We start from the raw sequence: 16,224 nt of genomic DNA, 5'->3' as shown, positions 1-16,224 counted from the left end.
CCGCCCCGTCTGCAGCTCTCAGCACTCATTTTCTCTTAGTGAAGATAAAAGATAGAAAATGAGCCATGGATATATTTTCTCTTTTTAAAAGCTAAATTATCTCCTGAAATATCTGGACACTGTAGTTTTTAGCAAACATAGCTCATAAAGACACAAATGGGTTTGCTGAGGACTAATATCAGCTGAGGATTAAAGGAATACCTCACGCCCTAAAATGACCATTTACATATCAATTACTCACCCCATGTTACATTGAATTTCTGAGGAAAACGTTGTTTTTCTCACATGCTTCCACCTTGAACGAAGAATCCAAAAACATAGAAAATTCTTGATGAATTGAAGTCATAGGGGTCCATGTTTAACAGCAGCAAATCTATATCAAAATTTCATCATGATACGATATTATATTGATTCTTTGGACAATACAATATTTGCTGATATTACATTGTCTGCCACAATACGATTTCGATTCAGTGTAATTTAGCAGCCTGCGATAGATATAAGACGATATCATCTGCCCATTCAACACAGTCTGTCACAGAGGAAGCTGCCACCCCTTTGTTTTTTTGCTTTTGGCCACAAAAGATAAAAACACCAAATAAATAATGTAAATAATACTAACAGTGCAGTAAAGTTTACTTTAACCTGACTGCACTAGCACACACAAAACAGAAGTAATGTTTTGATTTCAACCCAAACCACCATTTTTCCTAAAACTTCAGGACTATCTGACGTAAAGCCCTGAAGGCAAACTTCTCCCAACAGCCATAAAACATGGATTAAAACAACAGCACTGTTTAAAATAAGTATCAAATTCAGCTCAATAATAACTGTAAAAGTTAATGGGGCAAAACAGTTTTTCTTTTGATAGAGACTCATTATTAGCTTTAGCATGTTTACATTGCATATATTAACCTAGCGGTTAGCGGACTTTTCTTCCTCTTTTCATAGCTTAACAATTTACATGTAACGTTATTATTTTTTGTACTCACTGCTGGTTTAAGTCACTGTATCTCCCAACAGAACAGTAAGGTTGAATTTCAGCCTGCATGCACGTTTTTTCAGCATAACAGTGTTGTAACAGAGCAGCTAATGTTGCTGTAGTGAGAAGTTAGCAGGATGAGATGCCCGACCAGGCAGGTAACGTTACATCGTGTTTAATCTTGTAACAGCATTGTTTACATACACCATGTGCCCTGTCTGATGTCCTGTATTTTCTCTGAAGCCCAAAATATTTCCACATTACTCGTTTATTCCCAAGTAAATAACGCTATTGCCCATTGTCTTTCTCTTGGCTGCTCATCTTCCTGTCGCTGTTTGGCATTGGATTGTTGATCATTTAATTGATAAATCGATCCTGATCGATGGGTCATTACACTCCTAATCAAATATCCATTTACAAACTTTTACACAACTCATGCACTATAATCCAAGTGTCATTTATGCAGTCGTATGCTTAGTACCTTCCAAACAAACAGCCCTTTCCGACGGGAAACTGAACTAAAAGTGGAATTTATCAATGCCCTCTTCAAAGCCAGACTCCATTGACAAAAACATTAATTTTACCTCTCTAAACACGAGAGCTGCTGGTGTACTACTGCCTTGATCGGTAGTTTGTGTTACTGTATGACTTTGGTAAAACCTGCCTCTTTCAAAGCAACAAAGTCACACAACGACACAAACAAACTAACTGATGACCTAAATTCATCAAGAATTTTCTCTGTTTTTGGATTCTTCGTTCACTTGAGGCATCTCTTCACAAATTCAAGGTAACACAGGGTGTTACACAAATGTTCATTTGAGGGGTGAAGTATTTCTTTAACATACATTTAGTGTGTCAGTGAGTATTTTCAACAGAAGGACAGTACATATAGGTTTGATAAAAAAAAAAACCCACAGTGCCTGTGTTTACCCATAATAAAGGAACATGTCACCCAGTGCGACAGTGTGACTCATCTATGTGTTTTTAATAGTCCTTGGACAACAATGGACATCTGTGGTACAGTTAAAAAAAGCTCTATCAGACAATAGGCAATATTATTCATGCGATTTGTTGACAGTAAGAGAAATACAGAATATTGGCCATAAGCCTTATCTGTTGAAGTGTAGGAGGTAGAGACAGTATGTTTCATGATGCGAGTGTCTGATGGCTAGCAGAGCGAACGAAAAATACGAGAGTGAAACTGCTGTCCACTTGGTTTGCTCTCTTGGGTCACTTGACTCTGCTCTCCATTAGAAAGAGAAAATAAAACTCCCCAAAGACACACTAATGGCTCTGTCCTTGCAGCGGTAGTCTGCCATTGTGTGTGTATGTGTTTGTATGGTAACATCACATTCATCTTTGACAGCATGCTTCTGTGCTGCAACTGTAAAAGCGTGTTCGTGCATCTACCCGCACATGAATGTGCATCTTCGGTGCAGTTTTGCAGAATATGAATGTAGGGCTGAGTAATGGCTCCTGTTTCTATTCTTTCCTTCCTTCCCTCCGGAGTTCATTTGTCCCTGTCGCATCCACATGCGCACACATACGTTAGTGTCACCTCGGGCTACAGTGCCCTTATCGCATGATAGATGTGTGTGATCAAGCGTTGCTGCTGCTGCATCGTAAAAGGTCTGTACCTCCAGCGACGTGTGTAAGTCTTTACTATAGTCTTAAACTTCCGAAGTGTTTTCACGGCATTCCTGACAAGTGACATACAAGAATCACACAAACAGGATGTTAGTATAACCTGTGATTTTTGTCATTGTTTAGGTTTTTACATCAAACTCTGAGGATATTTCTTTAGGCATGTTGGGGCAAAGGTAGAGGATGTGATGACCCAGATATGCACCTGTCCCAATGTATGTATGAATCTGCTAAGCTACTAGTTCTTTGTATTTTATTTGAAAATACATCTTCCCTCTTTCTCCTCTCTGGCCACTGTCTCCACTCAGAGGAGCTCCTCAGCCATCCGCTGACCTCAGACAGTTTGCAAAACAGGAAGCATTACAACATACAGCCATTCCTGCACATCTGGACAGAGCGGACAAACACGCTTAAGCACCCAAATGTGCATCCATGCACTTGCACACACATATGCACAAGCATGCGTGTGCTGAAGTTCATCCGTTTCACCGGGATGTCGCAACAGGATATTAGACCCTTGAAGATCATAATCCGATATGTGACATGAATGAGCACGTCGGAGCACAATACTGCATCTGTGTGCGCTAAATTCGAACAGTTGTTGGTTAAAATGCAAAGAATGCTCACATGAGAAGATGCTGAGAGTTAGCCAGTGGTGGTTTGGGGCAGCTGACTGTGTTGAAATCCATTTAAAGTTGGATTCCATAACGGAGACAGAGGATGAGCAACACACTGTTTCAGACAACTCAGACATGTGGACAGACAGATGAAAATATTACTAATAGGTTCAAAATCCTCTGTCCAGCATTTAGCACAGTTAAATCCTTCAAACTTCTCTGTCTTATCCTCTCAGTCCAGATGTCCACCCCCCCACTTCCCCAAAACCTGGCTCTGAACATTGACCCAGACACGAACATGCAACATGTAAACACACTCCCCGTATCTCCTTAACCGCAGCCCTATCTGCTTAGAAGTCAGAGAGCTATCTGCTTACAGTGGAAGATGAGGAAGCTTTGAGTGACTTGAGAGAAGTTTACTTTCTTAGAAAAAGAAGGTCGAGACCTCACCAAGATAACACCAAAGGAACACATCACCTCTAGTCCTGCTGATTAGGCTTCAACACACAGAAACAAGTGTGTGTATGTGTGTATTCCTCTGTGTCGAGCTGCACTGGAAGAGATTAAAACACGTGTGAGGTGCTTTGAGGGTTAAAAGATAAAGAGGCACGATCTAAAACACACACACATCGCACATGAACACACATGGTATGCAGATGAGGCTGTCACAAAACCATCACCATCACCTGGAGGAAAAAACTGTTTGATGGAAACGTCACAAATCCAGAGCTCTCAGCAGTATCTCCTGTGCTTCCTGTGTACGCCTTAAGACTTGCATCTAAATCAGAGCCAATCTAAATACAGACAGATGCACACACACACACACACACACACACACACACACACACACAGGCACACAGCCACACATTCACACACATGCTGCATAAACCCAGCAACGAGCCTCGGCAGACCATAATGTGTGGCAATGTTTGGGTGTATTTTTGTTCAAGAGAGTTGTTTCCTGTGGAACTGTATTTTACGATGTGCTTAAACCGAGCAGCTGCAGCTCTGCTCTCACATGTCAGACAGACAGTCTGCTCTGTGTGTGCAGTGCCTGCGCTGTTAATAAGGTGATGGGTGAGACGGTTGAACTGATGACAGCAAGAGAGCAAGTAGCAACTGAAAGTTTACAAAATGATTTAATCCCTTGGTTGACTGATTAGTCTTTCAGTCAATATAATATAAGAGAATGGTGGAGGGTGACAGCTTCAAATGTCCGGTTTTGTCTGACCAACAGTGCAAAAGATATTCAGTTCATGATCACAGAAAATTAGAGAAACCAGAAAATATTTACATTTCGGAAATGTGAACCACATGCTGGTAAAATATGCAAGTGGCTGGTAAATTTGCTTTCCTCACTCGCAAAAAAGAAACCTAAGAAAAAAAACTACGGTAATGGATTGAGTGGCTGGTAGATTTTGGAATCCACCATCCACAGTGGCAGATGGTCAAAAAAGTCATTTCCAATCATGATATTCTGATATCTATGAATATGTATGAAGATATTGTACATTTTCTGGAAAATGAGAACCTAATATAGCCTAGATATTTTTAACACTGCACCAGGCCAACAATATCTTCCTTTACTGCCCAAAAAAAAGTGATTCCACTGTTTTCATTCTGCAGCAGTGCAGCGAAATGAATGACACAAGTGTCTGTGGTGAGTTCACATGTCTGTAACAACAGCAGGACAGTAGAGCGTCTGTTAGCTTAAAGGGATAGCGCACACCTGAGCACGGTGCACAGAGAGGCAGTTACAGCTGCAGGCTACAATGAGGCTAAAAACAGAGTTCAAATGACGTTTTTCCAAACTAATTTTTATGTCAGGGCTTCAGGACACTTGGATCACTACAAACCAGCAGCATGGAGATATTTTGTGGTTTCAATTATGTGTTTTTGGACATTTGAATCTGGGGCACCGTAAGCCTCCATTAGGTGGAGTTGTGTTGCTACCCCCTCTCACCTTGGATCTCCGCAAGTGTTCTGAGGACTCTAAAACTTCACCTGAGCCTCCATCGGCATATGGGTAAGTAGATAATGGCTGAATTTTCATTTTTGGGTGCACTATCCCTTTAACTGCTAAAGTCAGCTGAACAGGTGAAGTGAAGATAATGTTGCCGAGAGGCTACCGCTAACACACAGATAAGAGAACATCTGGTTGAAACAGATCAGAGATGCTGTTTTGGCTTTGTTATTCTCTGTAAAGTTTGCTGGAAGTCCCTGCAATGTGGAGTGAGCAACGTGCCAGGCTCAGTTTAAAATATTGCCTGTAAAATGCTGTAATGCTTGTCAGCAAGTAGTAAATTTGGCCATGTGTGCTCCAATTAATTTGGCTCAGCTTTAACACACCAGTCATGATTTTGTTTTAATGGAAACTCAACGTCTGGTATTTGCTCCTGGTGTTATCACCACCGTTTTGGAAGAAGGAAGTAACAGGTGCGACAGGCGAACCAGCTGTGAAAGTGACATATTATCTTTCTAAATAAGCGCTATGCAGTGGATCCAGAAAGTGATAAATATTCAAAAAAGCAGGCTAACTAAATATATAAAGAAAATTTGAAGTGTTAAATTTGAGAACGGAGTTCGGTTTGGCAGTAAGTGTTCAAATGTGTCACATGTAACCACTAAATAATGATGGCTTGTGATCAACCCTGAAGTATATTTATAGATAAACAAACAGGATCTGAGGAGGTGACCACAAGTAACGTCCCTGTTTGCTTCTCCTTGTTGGATCAGTTTCGGCCTTCACCACTGACCAACAGCACTGCCACTGTAGTAAGCTCACCACAGCACTGTCACAAGACTCGGTCGGATGCATGTGTGTGCGACTAATCCTGTGTCCTTACGGCAGCTAAATCATGCAGAAAGCTACGTCAGTAACAAAGGGGACTTTTATCTGAGACGTTACATGAGAGGAAAACACAAATAGAACAGAAATAGATGAATACTAAGCATTCCTCATCACAAGGCGACCCACATAACTCATCTTGTGTCTCTGTTTTTGGTAAGATTAGAAAGAAAATACATTAACAAAAGATAAAAAAAGAACAATAGTGGGACTGAAATACTTACATTCTCCTAAATGTAATGGTAAATAAAAAAAAATACATGTCTTTTTTCCTTATCAGTCTTGTTTATTCCATCATTATATTAAAGCTCAGCACTTGCACCAATGTTTTACCTGGTAGCAATTTAAGGGTAATTTCCCCATGACACTAATTGTAGGTAAGTTGAGTTTAAGTGTGAGAGCTCCAGTGACATCAATAAGCACTTAAATCTTTCAAACATCAATACAAACGTTAACAAATACACTCGTGCTATTGTTACACTGCTGGCTACAACAAAACAGCGTGTGTTATAAATAATATAATCCTAACAGAATAATAACTTGCTTGTTGTTTTTGATAAGTTGCGTGTGTGTGTGTGTGTGTTACGTAAGAGCTGATGAAACAAAAACACAGAGAGTACTAATATGATTTAGGAGGAGGATGTCAGGAAGCAGACAACACTAATGCAATGGCTCCTGCATTAAGTCCTTAGAGACTGACCACAAGGCATTGTAAACACACACACACACACTACTTACATTCAGCTTATAGCACTAATATATTGTTACTTTGAGGAACATTGAGAGCCGGATTTGCAGTATATTGCCTGTCGATGACTGAATGACGCTCTCAGCCGTTGTGCCAAATGTTTATAATTCATTAAAGTACAATTTTTGATAAGCGGAGCCTGCGAGTCCATTTTATTTATTGTTTTAGTTGTGTGGCTGTACTTTATTTGGTTGATTTATTTAGGAAATTTTATTTATTTATTTTACATTTAAATTCCAATGTCTGAAAAGTTTTTTCTTTGAAGGGCTTTATTTACATTATTATGCTGTTTTTACACTCAGCTTTGTTAAATAATCAATCCTGATTGGTCAGTTACAGCCTTCTAGAGTCTTTTCCCTATGGAGAACATTGTGATGGATGCAGTTCTGACGTTTAGCGGAAGCACTTAAACAATTTTAGATCAATAAATTTGTTTTTAATTCAAAATTTTGTGTCAAATATTGATTTTTTTTTCATTAGTAGCCATGTAATAGGCGCAATTATGTACAGTGAGCAGGTCACTATTGCGCAGTGTTTACCCTAGGATATTTTCCAGCAGTGGTGCTGAAGTGCGTTTTATTTTGCAAAGCTGGAAGATACTTGGCGTGTCTACACTGACACTGGAAGGGCTTTTGACACACACTGTACACAGTTATGGACGTCAAATTACATTTAATAAAATGTCTCCCAAACACAATATGCTGTTACAATCACTCCTGCACTCGGGGGCGGATGTAACATTTGACATCAAGTGTTTTAATCAATATTGTGACTCTAACATTGCTTGTAAAAACAACTGATGACTATTAACAAGTAGAACACAGATACAAGTGACCTACATAAAAACTGTATCTAAAAAGTTCAAGAGGTTTTTGAGTAATGACATCAAAACCAAAAACTGTTACGACTGCCCCCGGTTTCCCCTGATCAACACTGCATTTCTAGTCACAGAGACAAAATGACAAAAAGGTTTCGAGGTAAACTATGAGTGTAACAGACAGTGACTGTTCAGTGTGAGCTTTAGTTTGTCAGAACTGCCAGACCAGTGACGCTACTTCAGAGAAACGGTGTCATGTGTTTTTTGACATATGATCAGCCTTCAAACTACTTAGAACAAACATCCGCCGATAACAATCAGTGGACGATCGATCGGAGCACCCTTATCTGTGGGTGTATGCTATATAACCCTTGCTAGTCCCCGATTCTGGCTGCCAAAAGTAGAGATGGTGAGTTAATTGCATATGCGGGGATTTCCAGCAACAGCAGCGTTAATCATAGGGAAAAATTGTGGAAACACCGTTACGTAATAAAACCCTTCAGGATGATTCAAGACCTCCCCCTTTCCGGTGGGTTCCTGCGTCACCCTATCAGGGTTTATTTTGCAACAATGAGCTGCTCACAGTGCGTTATCTATTACACGTTATCATTATATCAGTGGTATAAAATGGTCTCAAAATGGCAATAACATCATTTATCGCAATAATTTGTAGGACAATATATCGTCCAACTAAAGTCGTTATTGTGACAGGCGAACACACACAACAATGGAGTCAAAACACACAATCATACATGCATCCATATGTGCGAAAACTCTTCTGTCTATGAATACTCCCGGTGACAACATCCCTGTCACACTAAAAAGATGTCCTCTGTCCTCCTCCTGAAACACTTGTACCAGAAATATCCTCTCTGCTGTCTGACTGGTGACAGAACACTGCTACCCGTCAACTCACATCAGAGTTGAAAGGGAGGAAGAGGAGGAGAGGGAGGGAGAATCGGAGGGATGCTTTATTCCTCACTTTCCTTGGGCGTTTGCATTTATTCGGCTTGTCACCGCCTCCTCGACGGGGAGGACGACTGCCCCAAATCCTTCAGTCAGCGAAGCCCAGGGTGGAACCAGCCGCTCCGGCCGCACCCGCATCACATTAGAGACTCAGCACTGCAATCACAATGGAGGGACCGAGGATGAAAAATACCCTGTCACTGCCAAACGGATGAATACAGGCGGAGTATAGACAGGAGAGGATATCAGTGACTGAATGTGGCACACATCGAATGTGTGTGTGTGTGTGTGTGTGTGTGTGTGTGTGTGAGCTTTGGACAGTTAAAGCTGCAGCTGCTTTGTTGTTATTTCCTGCAGCGCTGTTAAGTTCTCTTGAACAGGATTGTGTGTGTGTTTGCCTCTGTGTGTGTTTGTGTGTGTGTCTCCTTTTTTTAGGCTTTGTCGATTTCTCTGTAGGGTTTATTGTTCCGCAGACAGCTGACGAGGACGCATCGTCTCCCACGAGTAGCCATCAACCACACACCACACAAACATGCCCACACACACAATACAATGTCACACTAAAATAATAAGCACGTTGGTGGTAGTCAAGGCTACTTTTATGAGCATTCATGTGTCACTGGGTGTTATTTAGTTCTCTTCTGCCGAGCCTTCACGGTCACATGGATGTGACACAGTCCCCCAATTCCTACAACGGGCTCAGCCAACACCAAAACAGCACAACACCTCCAATCTTCTAACCTAAATCTACATTCTCTATCTGAAAATTCCCCCAAATATCTAAATCTCCATCCAAGCAGATGTCCTTTGGGTTTTAATCTGTAATTCATTTTAGCTTTGGTAGCTGGCCTTTTCCTGGGTGATAGATCTGTGATTAGTGAAGTGGGGGCTGAATCTTCTCATTATCTTTATGCATGGTCTAATCCGGGTGCTTGCTGGTGTCTTTAGACTGGATCCTCTCTAAACCAAGCCTGCCCCATGCTGGGAGAGGCCACTGCTTTAGGGAGCTTACCCTCTCGCATACACCTCATTATGGGTGCTGGATGGGACTGGGAGGTGTCATTAGTGGCACACATCTGAGGTTCAGTGCTTTAGATTACTCTGGCAGTATACGCTTTACAAGGTGCCGTTCGGGTCGGCTCGTTTTATTGGCAGAATTTTACAGAGTTTATCATTCCGGCATCTATGTCTAACCTTGATGCTAATACCGTTAACAAGATATCTTATAAAGCATGCTGCGTTTGGGAGAAGTCCAGAGCTGCTGTGGACACACAAGTCAAGTAATTCTCTGAATCCAATTAAAGAAAAGCTCTTCATCTCTCTGTGGTACAACATGTATGTCCGATTAAAGAAAAACGGATTATACTGAAACTAATCCTAACTCACCTCGCAAGATAAACATATAGGCCTAACCTTGAGATACCCTGGATTGTTATTTCTTGTTCTTTTCTTTATTGTGTGTGTGTGTGTGTGTGTGTGTCGGGGGAGGAATGTTATCCTTTTTAAAGCCTCACTGCAGTTTATTTTGGCACTTTTATGATATTTCATATTTTTCAGAGTAATTTCCTGACAGTGTTGATTAGCTACAAAGTTCGGCAAATATTTTTTGACAAATAATTTTGTACTTTAGGTTAAAAAAAAGGATGGTTGTTGCTAAAAGGGAAAGATGAAGTACTGTATGACTATAGTAGAAGCTGCAGGTTATACATAATCCTCCAAGCTCCTGCAGGTGAGTTGTCATGCCCCTTTGCGCCTGAGTAAAACCAATACACATTGTTGTGAGCTAGCTTGTCATCTCATTTTGTACTTTAGCCACACTGAAGATAAAATGAATGCAGGCCATTCGCTGAGCAGATGTGCTGTGGATTGAATCTTTTTACTGGATATACATACAGATATGGTGTACGGTTGTGTGAGTTGCAGGCAAAACAAGATAGTGAGCTTTCTTTTTGGAATTGTGTGGGATTGTTCCTTCAGTTTTTGGACCCAGCACAGTGCTGTGAAACTTTTTCACCAGGTTTGTGTAATATAGGTAAGTTAACATCTATAGAATACAGTAAGCTATGTAGGGTATAAGGGCGGGGACACATTTTTGTTGCGTTTTCTGTGCAAGATGCCTGGGATACATGCGAAAAAGAGGGGGCATCGCTGTTGAGACACACAAGCCTTTCCGAGCGCCTGTTTTTCAGAGATAAATAAAGTTCAAATCATGGAACACACTGCATACCACGTGACGAGGAACAATCAATCACAGCCATCACATATCTTTCCTGTCTTCTGTAAATAAAATTTCATGATAAATATGGAGAAGTTCAGGACTACCCAGAGCTTTACATCTGTCCCATGTACAATAGGCCTAAATAGGCTTAGCACACGCTTAAAAAACAACGGCTGGAAGAAGATCAACTCTGTACTTGGGATTTCTGGAAAGTAGGCTATGATACGATGCTGGTTGTGGTTGCTTAGGAACCTCAGATGCAACCTGCCACCACGTACTCCAAAGTTGGCACAGATTAGGCACAAGAGTCGCATCCAACCTATGGCATGTTTTCCAACAGTTAAAGATGCAGCATGAGCATCTGCTAGCCGGTACTGGCAAAATGAATGCCGACAGTGTGATTAGGACCCCAAAGTGGAGGCTGTGTTATGGCTAGTTTACTTTGGATAATTTTAAATTGACCGGAAATACTGATTTAAAATTAGGGTATTTCATTAACATGTTGTTGGCTTTAACCATGGCAATGGATTATGTCTGTCTATCAACCACACCCCTTTTCTCTGATTGAGGAAGAATGTTAACCGAAAAACAGGAAGTAACACTGGCCAGAGCCGGATTTAAATAAGTGTTTCAGCTCTGTTAAGACAGTCTTTTCATAGGCTGCCTATGCAGTAGAAAGATACTTTTGAAACAAATACACTGAAATTGATGCTATATGACCAGAGAATAGAGGCTGTGGTATTTGCTTTTGTCAAAGAGGTAGAAAACCTACAACTAGGAGACACAATGCCAACTGGCTGGCTGGTAACACTGATCTCATATTATAGTTGTGTTACAGTAAGTTTAAAAGTGTTTATAAAAACATTTGAGGCAAGAAATAGGCAACGTAGTGACAAAATCTTGGTTTATATTAAAACAACAGAGTGTAGTTTTTAGTGTTTGAGCTCAGTTTTTCCAGCCTCTGTTTTCAATGTGCAGGAAACAGTGTGGCGCCCACTTCCTGTTCACAAATTCTTGTTATTACAGCTAAACAGGGCATTAAAATATGTTTCTATAGATCATTGTAGGTGAGAAATAGGCAATGCAGTAACAATTCTTGGTCTATATTTGATCAGCATTGCCTAGTTTTAACATTTGGTCGGCGTTTCGTGTGAGTTTGAGAGAGAGCAGCAGGTCTGCCTTTCGATCCACTTTGATGTACTCTTTGTGTCCGTGGTGGCAGCACGGGTGGCATGCAATACAAAAATGTGGGCGTACAGCCAGAGAAACTCCAATGAATGACACCTTTTACATCATCTGGCAGAGTTTCACCGGAAAGGGAGCAGGGAGATCTAGGCACCGGTTAAATAGAGGATAGTTTACCACAGTTCATTTACAGAGACAACCCACATTATTATGATACAAAGCTGTTTGAAAATCAGCGAAGCACTCTTGTACGTGCACGGCTGATGGTCTTTGGTTGTACATCCCGATTAGACCTCAGTGACATTCTCCATTAACTTTGCCTACTACTGTAGGCTAATCTCAAAAGGACAGTGTCACAGTGCATGCTGCTTGCTGTCACACAACGTAACATGCTCGACACACAGGCCCATTTTTCACTCCTTGTAGCTAACGAAGCTAACATGTAGCTTCCACAACAACAGGCTATGACCGGGTTAAGGTTGATTTTCCATGGTATACCACACTGTACAATGACATGTCGCTGTCATGTATGCGGGAAGCAGATGGGGAGAAAGTGGGACTGTGTATGGGAAGGGGAGGAGTGGATCACTGGGAATGATCCATTGAACATCCATAATCTATCTTCCTATGACAGAGCACACGGAGCAGAAACCAATTAGCTGCGCGTCCCATCGGAAATGGAGAAGCAGATACGATAAAAGATGAGCCCACAGCCGCAAGCTACAGGGCAAGTTACAATTAACCTCCCCCTTACACACACACGAATGAGTGTACACACACAGCCGTCCTACACACCTGCTGTGGTGTCGATGATAAACTTGGGGCAGGTTGTGGTAGACTGTAATGACCTAAAGCAACACTCGGTCACTAGGGATGCCAGGTAGAAATTTAGGTCACTGGCTATTACCATTATTTTACTCTTTCTCTGTCTCCTCCTCATTTATCTCCCTCTGTGAATGAAGTCGTCCCCTTATATATAAATCTCAAGTCTTACCCTCTACTTTCTTCATGCCTGTTTGTTTTTTCCATCCTCCTCTCCCTCCTCCCTACCTGGCTGCCTGGCATAGGTGTGGCCAGCAACATTTCAACAAGGACTGGAACAAGGTCACACACAGATACACACTTCCCACACACTCACGCCGTGCAGAGTAAACACACACATAGGGCTGCTGGGGCAAGGTCACACAAGCTGTGATTCGGGGTTGTGCTGCGGGAGGTGAAAAGAGAAAGGGGAAATGAGGAGTCGGGAGGAAGACAGCGAGAGGTTTGATGATGGACGGAAAATTATTTCCTCGCATCAAGCCTGATGTAATGACCCACTACACCATTCTCTCCCTATCTTCCTCGCTCTCTGATGCTATCTGCTCCCGCTGAGAGGGAGGGATGGAGAGAGAATGAGCAATAGATAGAGACGGGACAAAAACACACAGAGAGAGTGTGTGTGTGTATAAATGAATAATGGATGCTAGGTGCAGATTTAGACCCCGGTTTGACCTATTAGTCACAAAATAAGTTGTCATTCTCGCAATACACCCCCATTAGCTGAAACTTATGCGTCCTGGTACATCCGCCCCCCTGATGTGTACGAGAGTGTGTTTTCATGTGAGGTACGTGTTTGAATGGCAGCACGCTAACTACCTGGCCATGCCACCCCCTTTAGATTCCCCTCCCTCCTCCCACACGTTGCCCCCGGTAACAGGAGGAAGAGGTGGGGGTATGGGGGGGGTGGATAGTGACCATCTGTCAGTGGCCCGGAGATCAATGGAACTGGAGGGGAGGTGGGAGGGAGGGGGGGTGAGGGAGTGGTGCAAGGCTAAATATGTGGCCCACTGTGACCGGAGCCTGACTCAATATGCAGCCGTTTTATTTACCGAGTGAAAACACACACCCCACGAGCCACACTCACACGGCCTTTAATAACGAATGGCTGATTTTTCGGCCCGAGCCAGGAGATGCTGAGGCTGTGGTGTTGATATGAAGCGCCCAATTTAGGCTCTAACTACCACACAGATACGTGCATACATGTGTGATTTCAGTTTCAAAAACAGGATGGTAGAGTTAGAGATAGAAAACCTGCAAGGCAGCGATATACTGAGAGGAGAAGGAGGGAGGCAACTGATAGGTTAATATATATCTAGCTCACTGTGGCAGTGGGTCAAATGAGACTAGGACAAAACACTCCAGTGCTGGCTAATGAATCAACAACAAAACAATGTCAGCCCTCTGGAACTGCTTACTTCAGCTGCTTCGTGGGAGCACACAGAGCTAGTAGACACACATCCACACATAAATACAACGTAAATCAATTTCACACATATACACGAGGCGCTTTTGACTGCTACAGTGATGTAAACACAGGGATTTTCGCCACCTACAGAGCGAGGGACCTCGTCTTCGTATAGTGAAAAACACGCTGACAGTATGCTCTGCTGCAATAGAGACTGAACTCATTTAAAATTCACTGTTGATGCCGGGGCTACAGCCAGACCTGGAGGGAACGGTTTGGGTGTAGAGAGGGGAGGATGTTTATCTTATTCGATGTCCACTAAATCAATAAGTAAGTGTTGTTAACATGTCGACATAAATGTACCCCGTCCTAAGTGGTGTCATGCTTGAATCTGTGTGTTTTTATGTAAAATAGAGATAAAAAAGCAGAAATTACCGAGCATTTGGCTGAAGAGCAGCTGCTCCAGGTCTCCCAGAACCGTCACCACCAACTCTGGATCCACCTTCAGAAAGCTCTTATCGTCTTCTCCTTCTAGCCCCTTCCTCTCTTTCTTCTCCTCTGTTGACAGGGCTGCAGATCTCACCTTCTCCCCTAGTTTCTTGCCATTAGTCCCAGTATTCCCAGCTCCATTGGAGTTAGCCTTAGTTGGGGGGTCTGCAGGGTCTGTATCTACACTCTGGCCTGCCTCAGAGGCCTTGCTGATGGGCTTGACCTCGGCATAAGGTCCCCGTGGTTTACCAGGGGCTGGGATTCGACTTGGCTTGCCCCCATTTGAAGTCGCGGACGGGGAGCAGAAAGGTTTGGGCTTTCCCTGGAAAAGAGACTGTTCGGACTTTGATAGGGTCCGTGAAAGTGGTGGTCTCCCACCCCCAGCCTGTCCTGCCTTAGTCTGGCCTGGCTTGTTGGTGCCAGTGCCAGGCCGGCTTGTATCGTCACTCCAGCGGGGAGACTGGTACAGGTGCAGCTTCTTCTCAGCATCAGTGAGCACACACAAGTTGTTTAGTGATCGCTGCTTGCGTAGCCTGGACGGATTGGGGATTGGGATAGGGATAGATCCAGAGGAGGGCCGGTAGACCTTGAGCTCTGACCCGGAGGGACGTGACGGTCCCTGGGGCAGAGCAGAGGGCTTGGCCGGGGGCTTCCTAGAGGCCATGGCCTGGGCTGAAGTTTCCTGGCAGGAGACAGCAGCAGACCTCAGGTCCAGTTCTCTGGGCTTGGCCGTCATGCTAATGTTAGCCACATTAGCCTCCAGCATCCCTCCTGCGGAGAGCCAAGCAACAGCATCAGTGACACACTCTGAGATACACACAAGCAGACTGAAAGAAATGGAGGGAGAAAAGGGGAGAAGGAAAGGTGTGAAAACGCAGAGACTGTCTGGTTCACCCTCCCTCTCTGCCTCCCTGTCGCCAGTGGGTCCAGACTCCCCGCCGTGTGAGACTGTGGGTTCACCCCTCTGTTGAAAATGACGAGTGGGTTAGTAGAGTGGCAGCAGCAGTCACCCTTACTCACTGCTGGTAATCCATAGATCTGCAGATCTGTGTCCAGTGCCTAAATCCACTTCCTCACAGCGTGTCTGCGGCTCTCTGTGCCACAATAGCGCAGCTAGAATAAAACACAGCAGCGACCAGCCTCTTTCTCTGTCTGCCTCTCTGCTTCTCCCTTGCTCTGTACTCCCTCCTGCTTGCCAGGCGAGCAGCAGCCGACTGACAGGAGAAACAGTCGCAGCGGCAACAGCAACACCCCCTCCCCTCCTCTTTCTCTCCTCCCCTCAACCTCTCCCTCACTCGGTGGTTTGCTCACTCTACCCCCGCTGGCTCATTCACCCTCCCTCTCTTTCTTACTCCTCTATCCTTCCCTCCTTCGTTCTTGTTGTCTCTCTTTCTCTCTCCTCCCACTGGCTGATTCACCCACCAATCCTCTATCTCTCTTTCTCGCAAACACGCACCGCAGATGCTGTGTTATGCTGAACACC

General features: G+C 43.3%; 1 protein-coding gene across 10 annotated transcripts in view; it reads right to left on the bottom strand.

The window, feature by feature from the left end:
• The window catches only part of nav1a (neuron navigator 1a), a 123,564-nt gene that overhangs the window by 83,874 nt on the left and 23,466 nt on the right, over positions 1–16,224 (bottom strand). For 9 of the 10 annotated variants that reach the window (XM_078170018.1, XM_078170015.1, XM_033628640.2 and 6 more), the window contains exon 4: positions 14,688–15,512. In XM_078170018.1, the coding sequence (XP_078026144.1) occupies positions 14,688–15,512 (825 nt within the window). Of the gene's footprint in view, positions 1–14,687; positions 15,513–15,761; positions 16,007–16,224 lie in introns of those variants that run through there. The other variant, XM_078170021.1, reaches the window with a different exon arrangement.

This window comes from Epinephelus lanceolatus, chromosome 8 (assembly GCF_041903045.1).
Source record: "Epinephelus lanceolatus isolate andai-2023 chromosome 8, ASM4190304v1, whole genome shotgun sequence".
Taxonomy (NCBI): domain Eukaryota; kingdom Metazoa; phylum Chordata; class Actinopteri; order Perciformes; family Serranidae; genus Epinephelus; species Epinephelus lanceolatus.
This window is presented reverse-complemented; position numbering and strand designations above follow the sequence as displayed.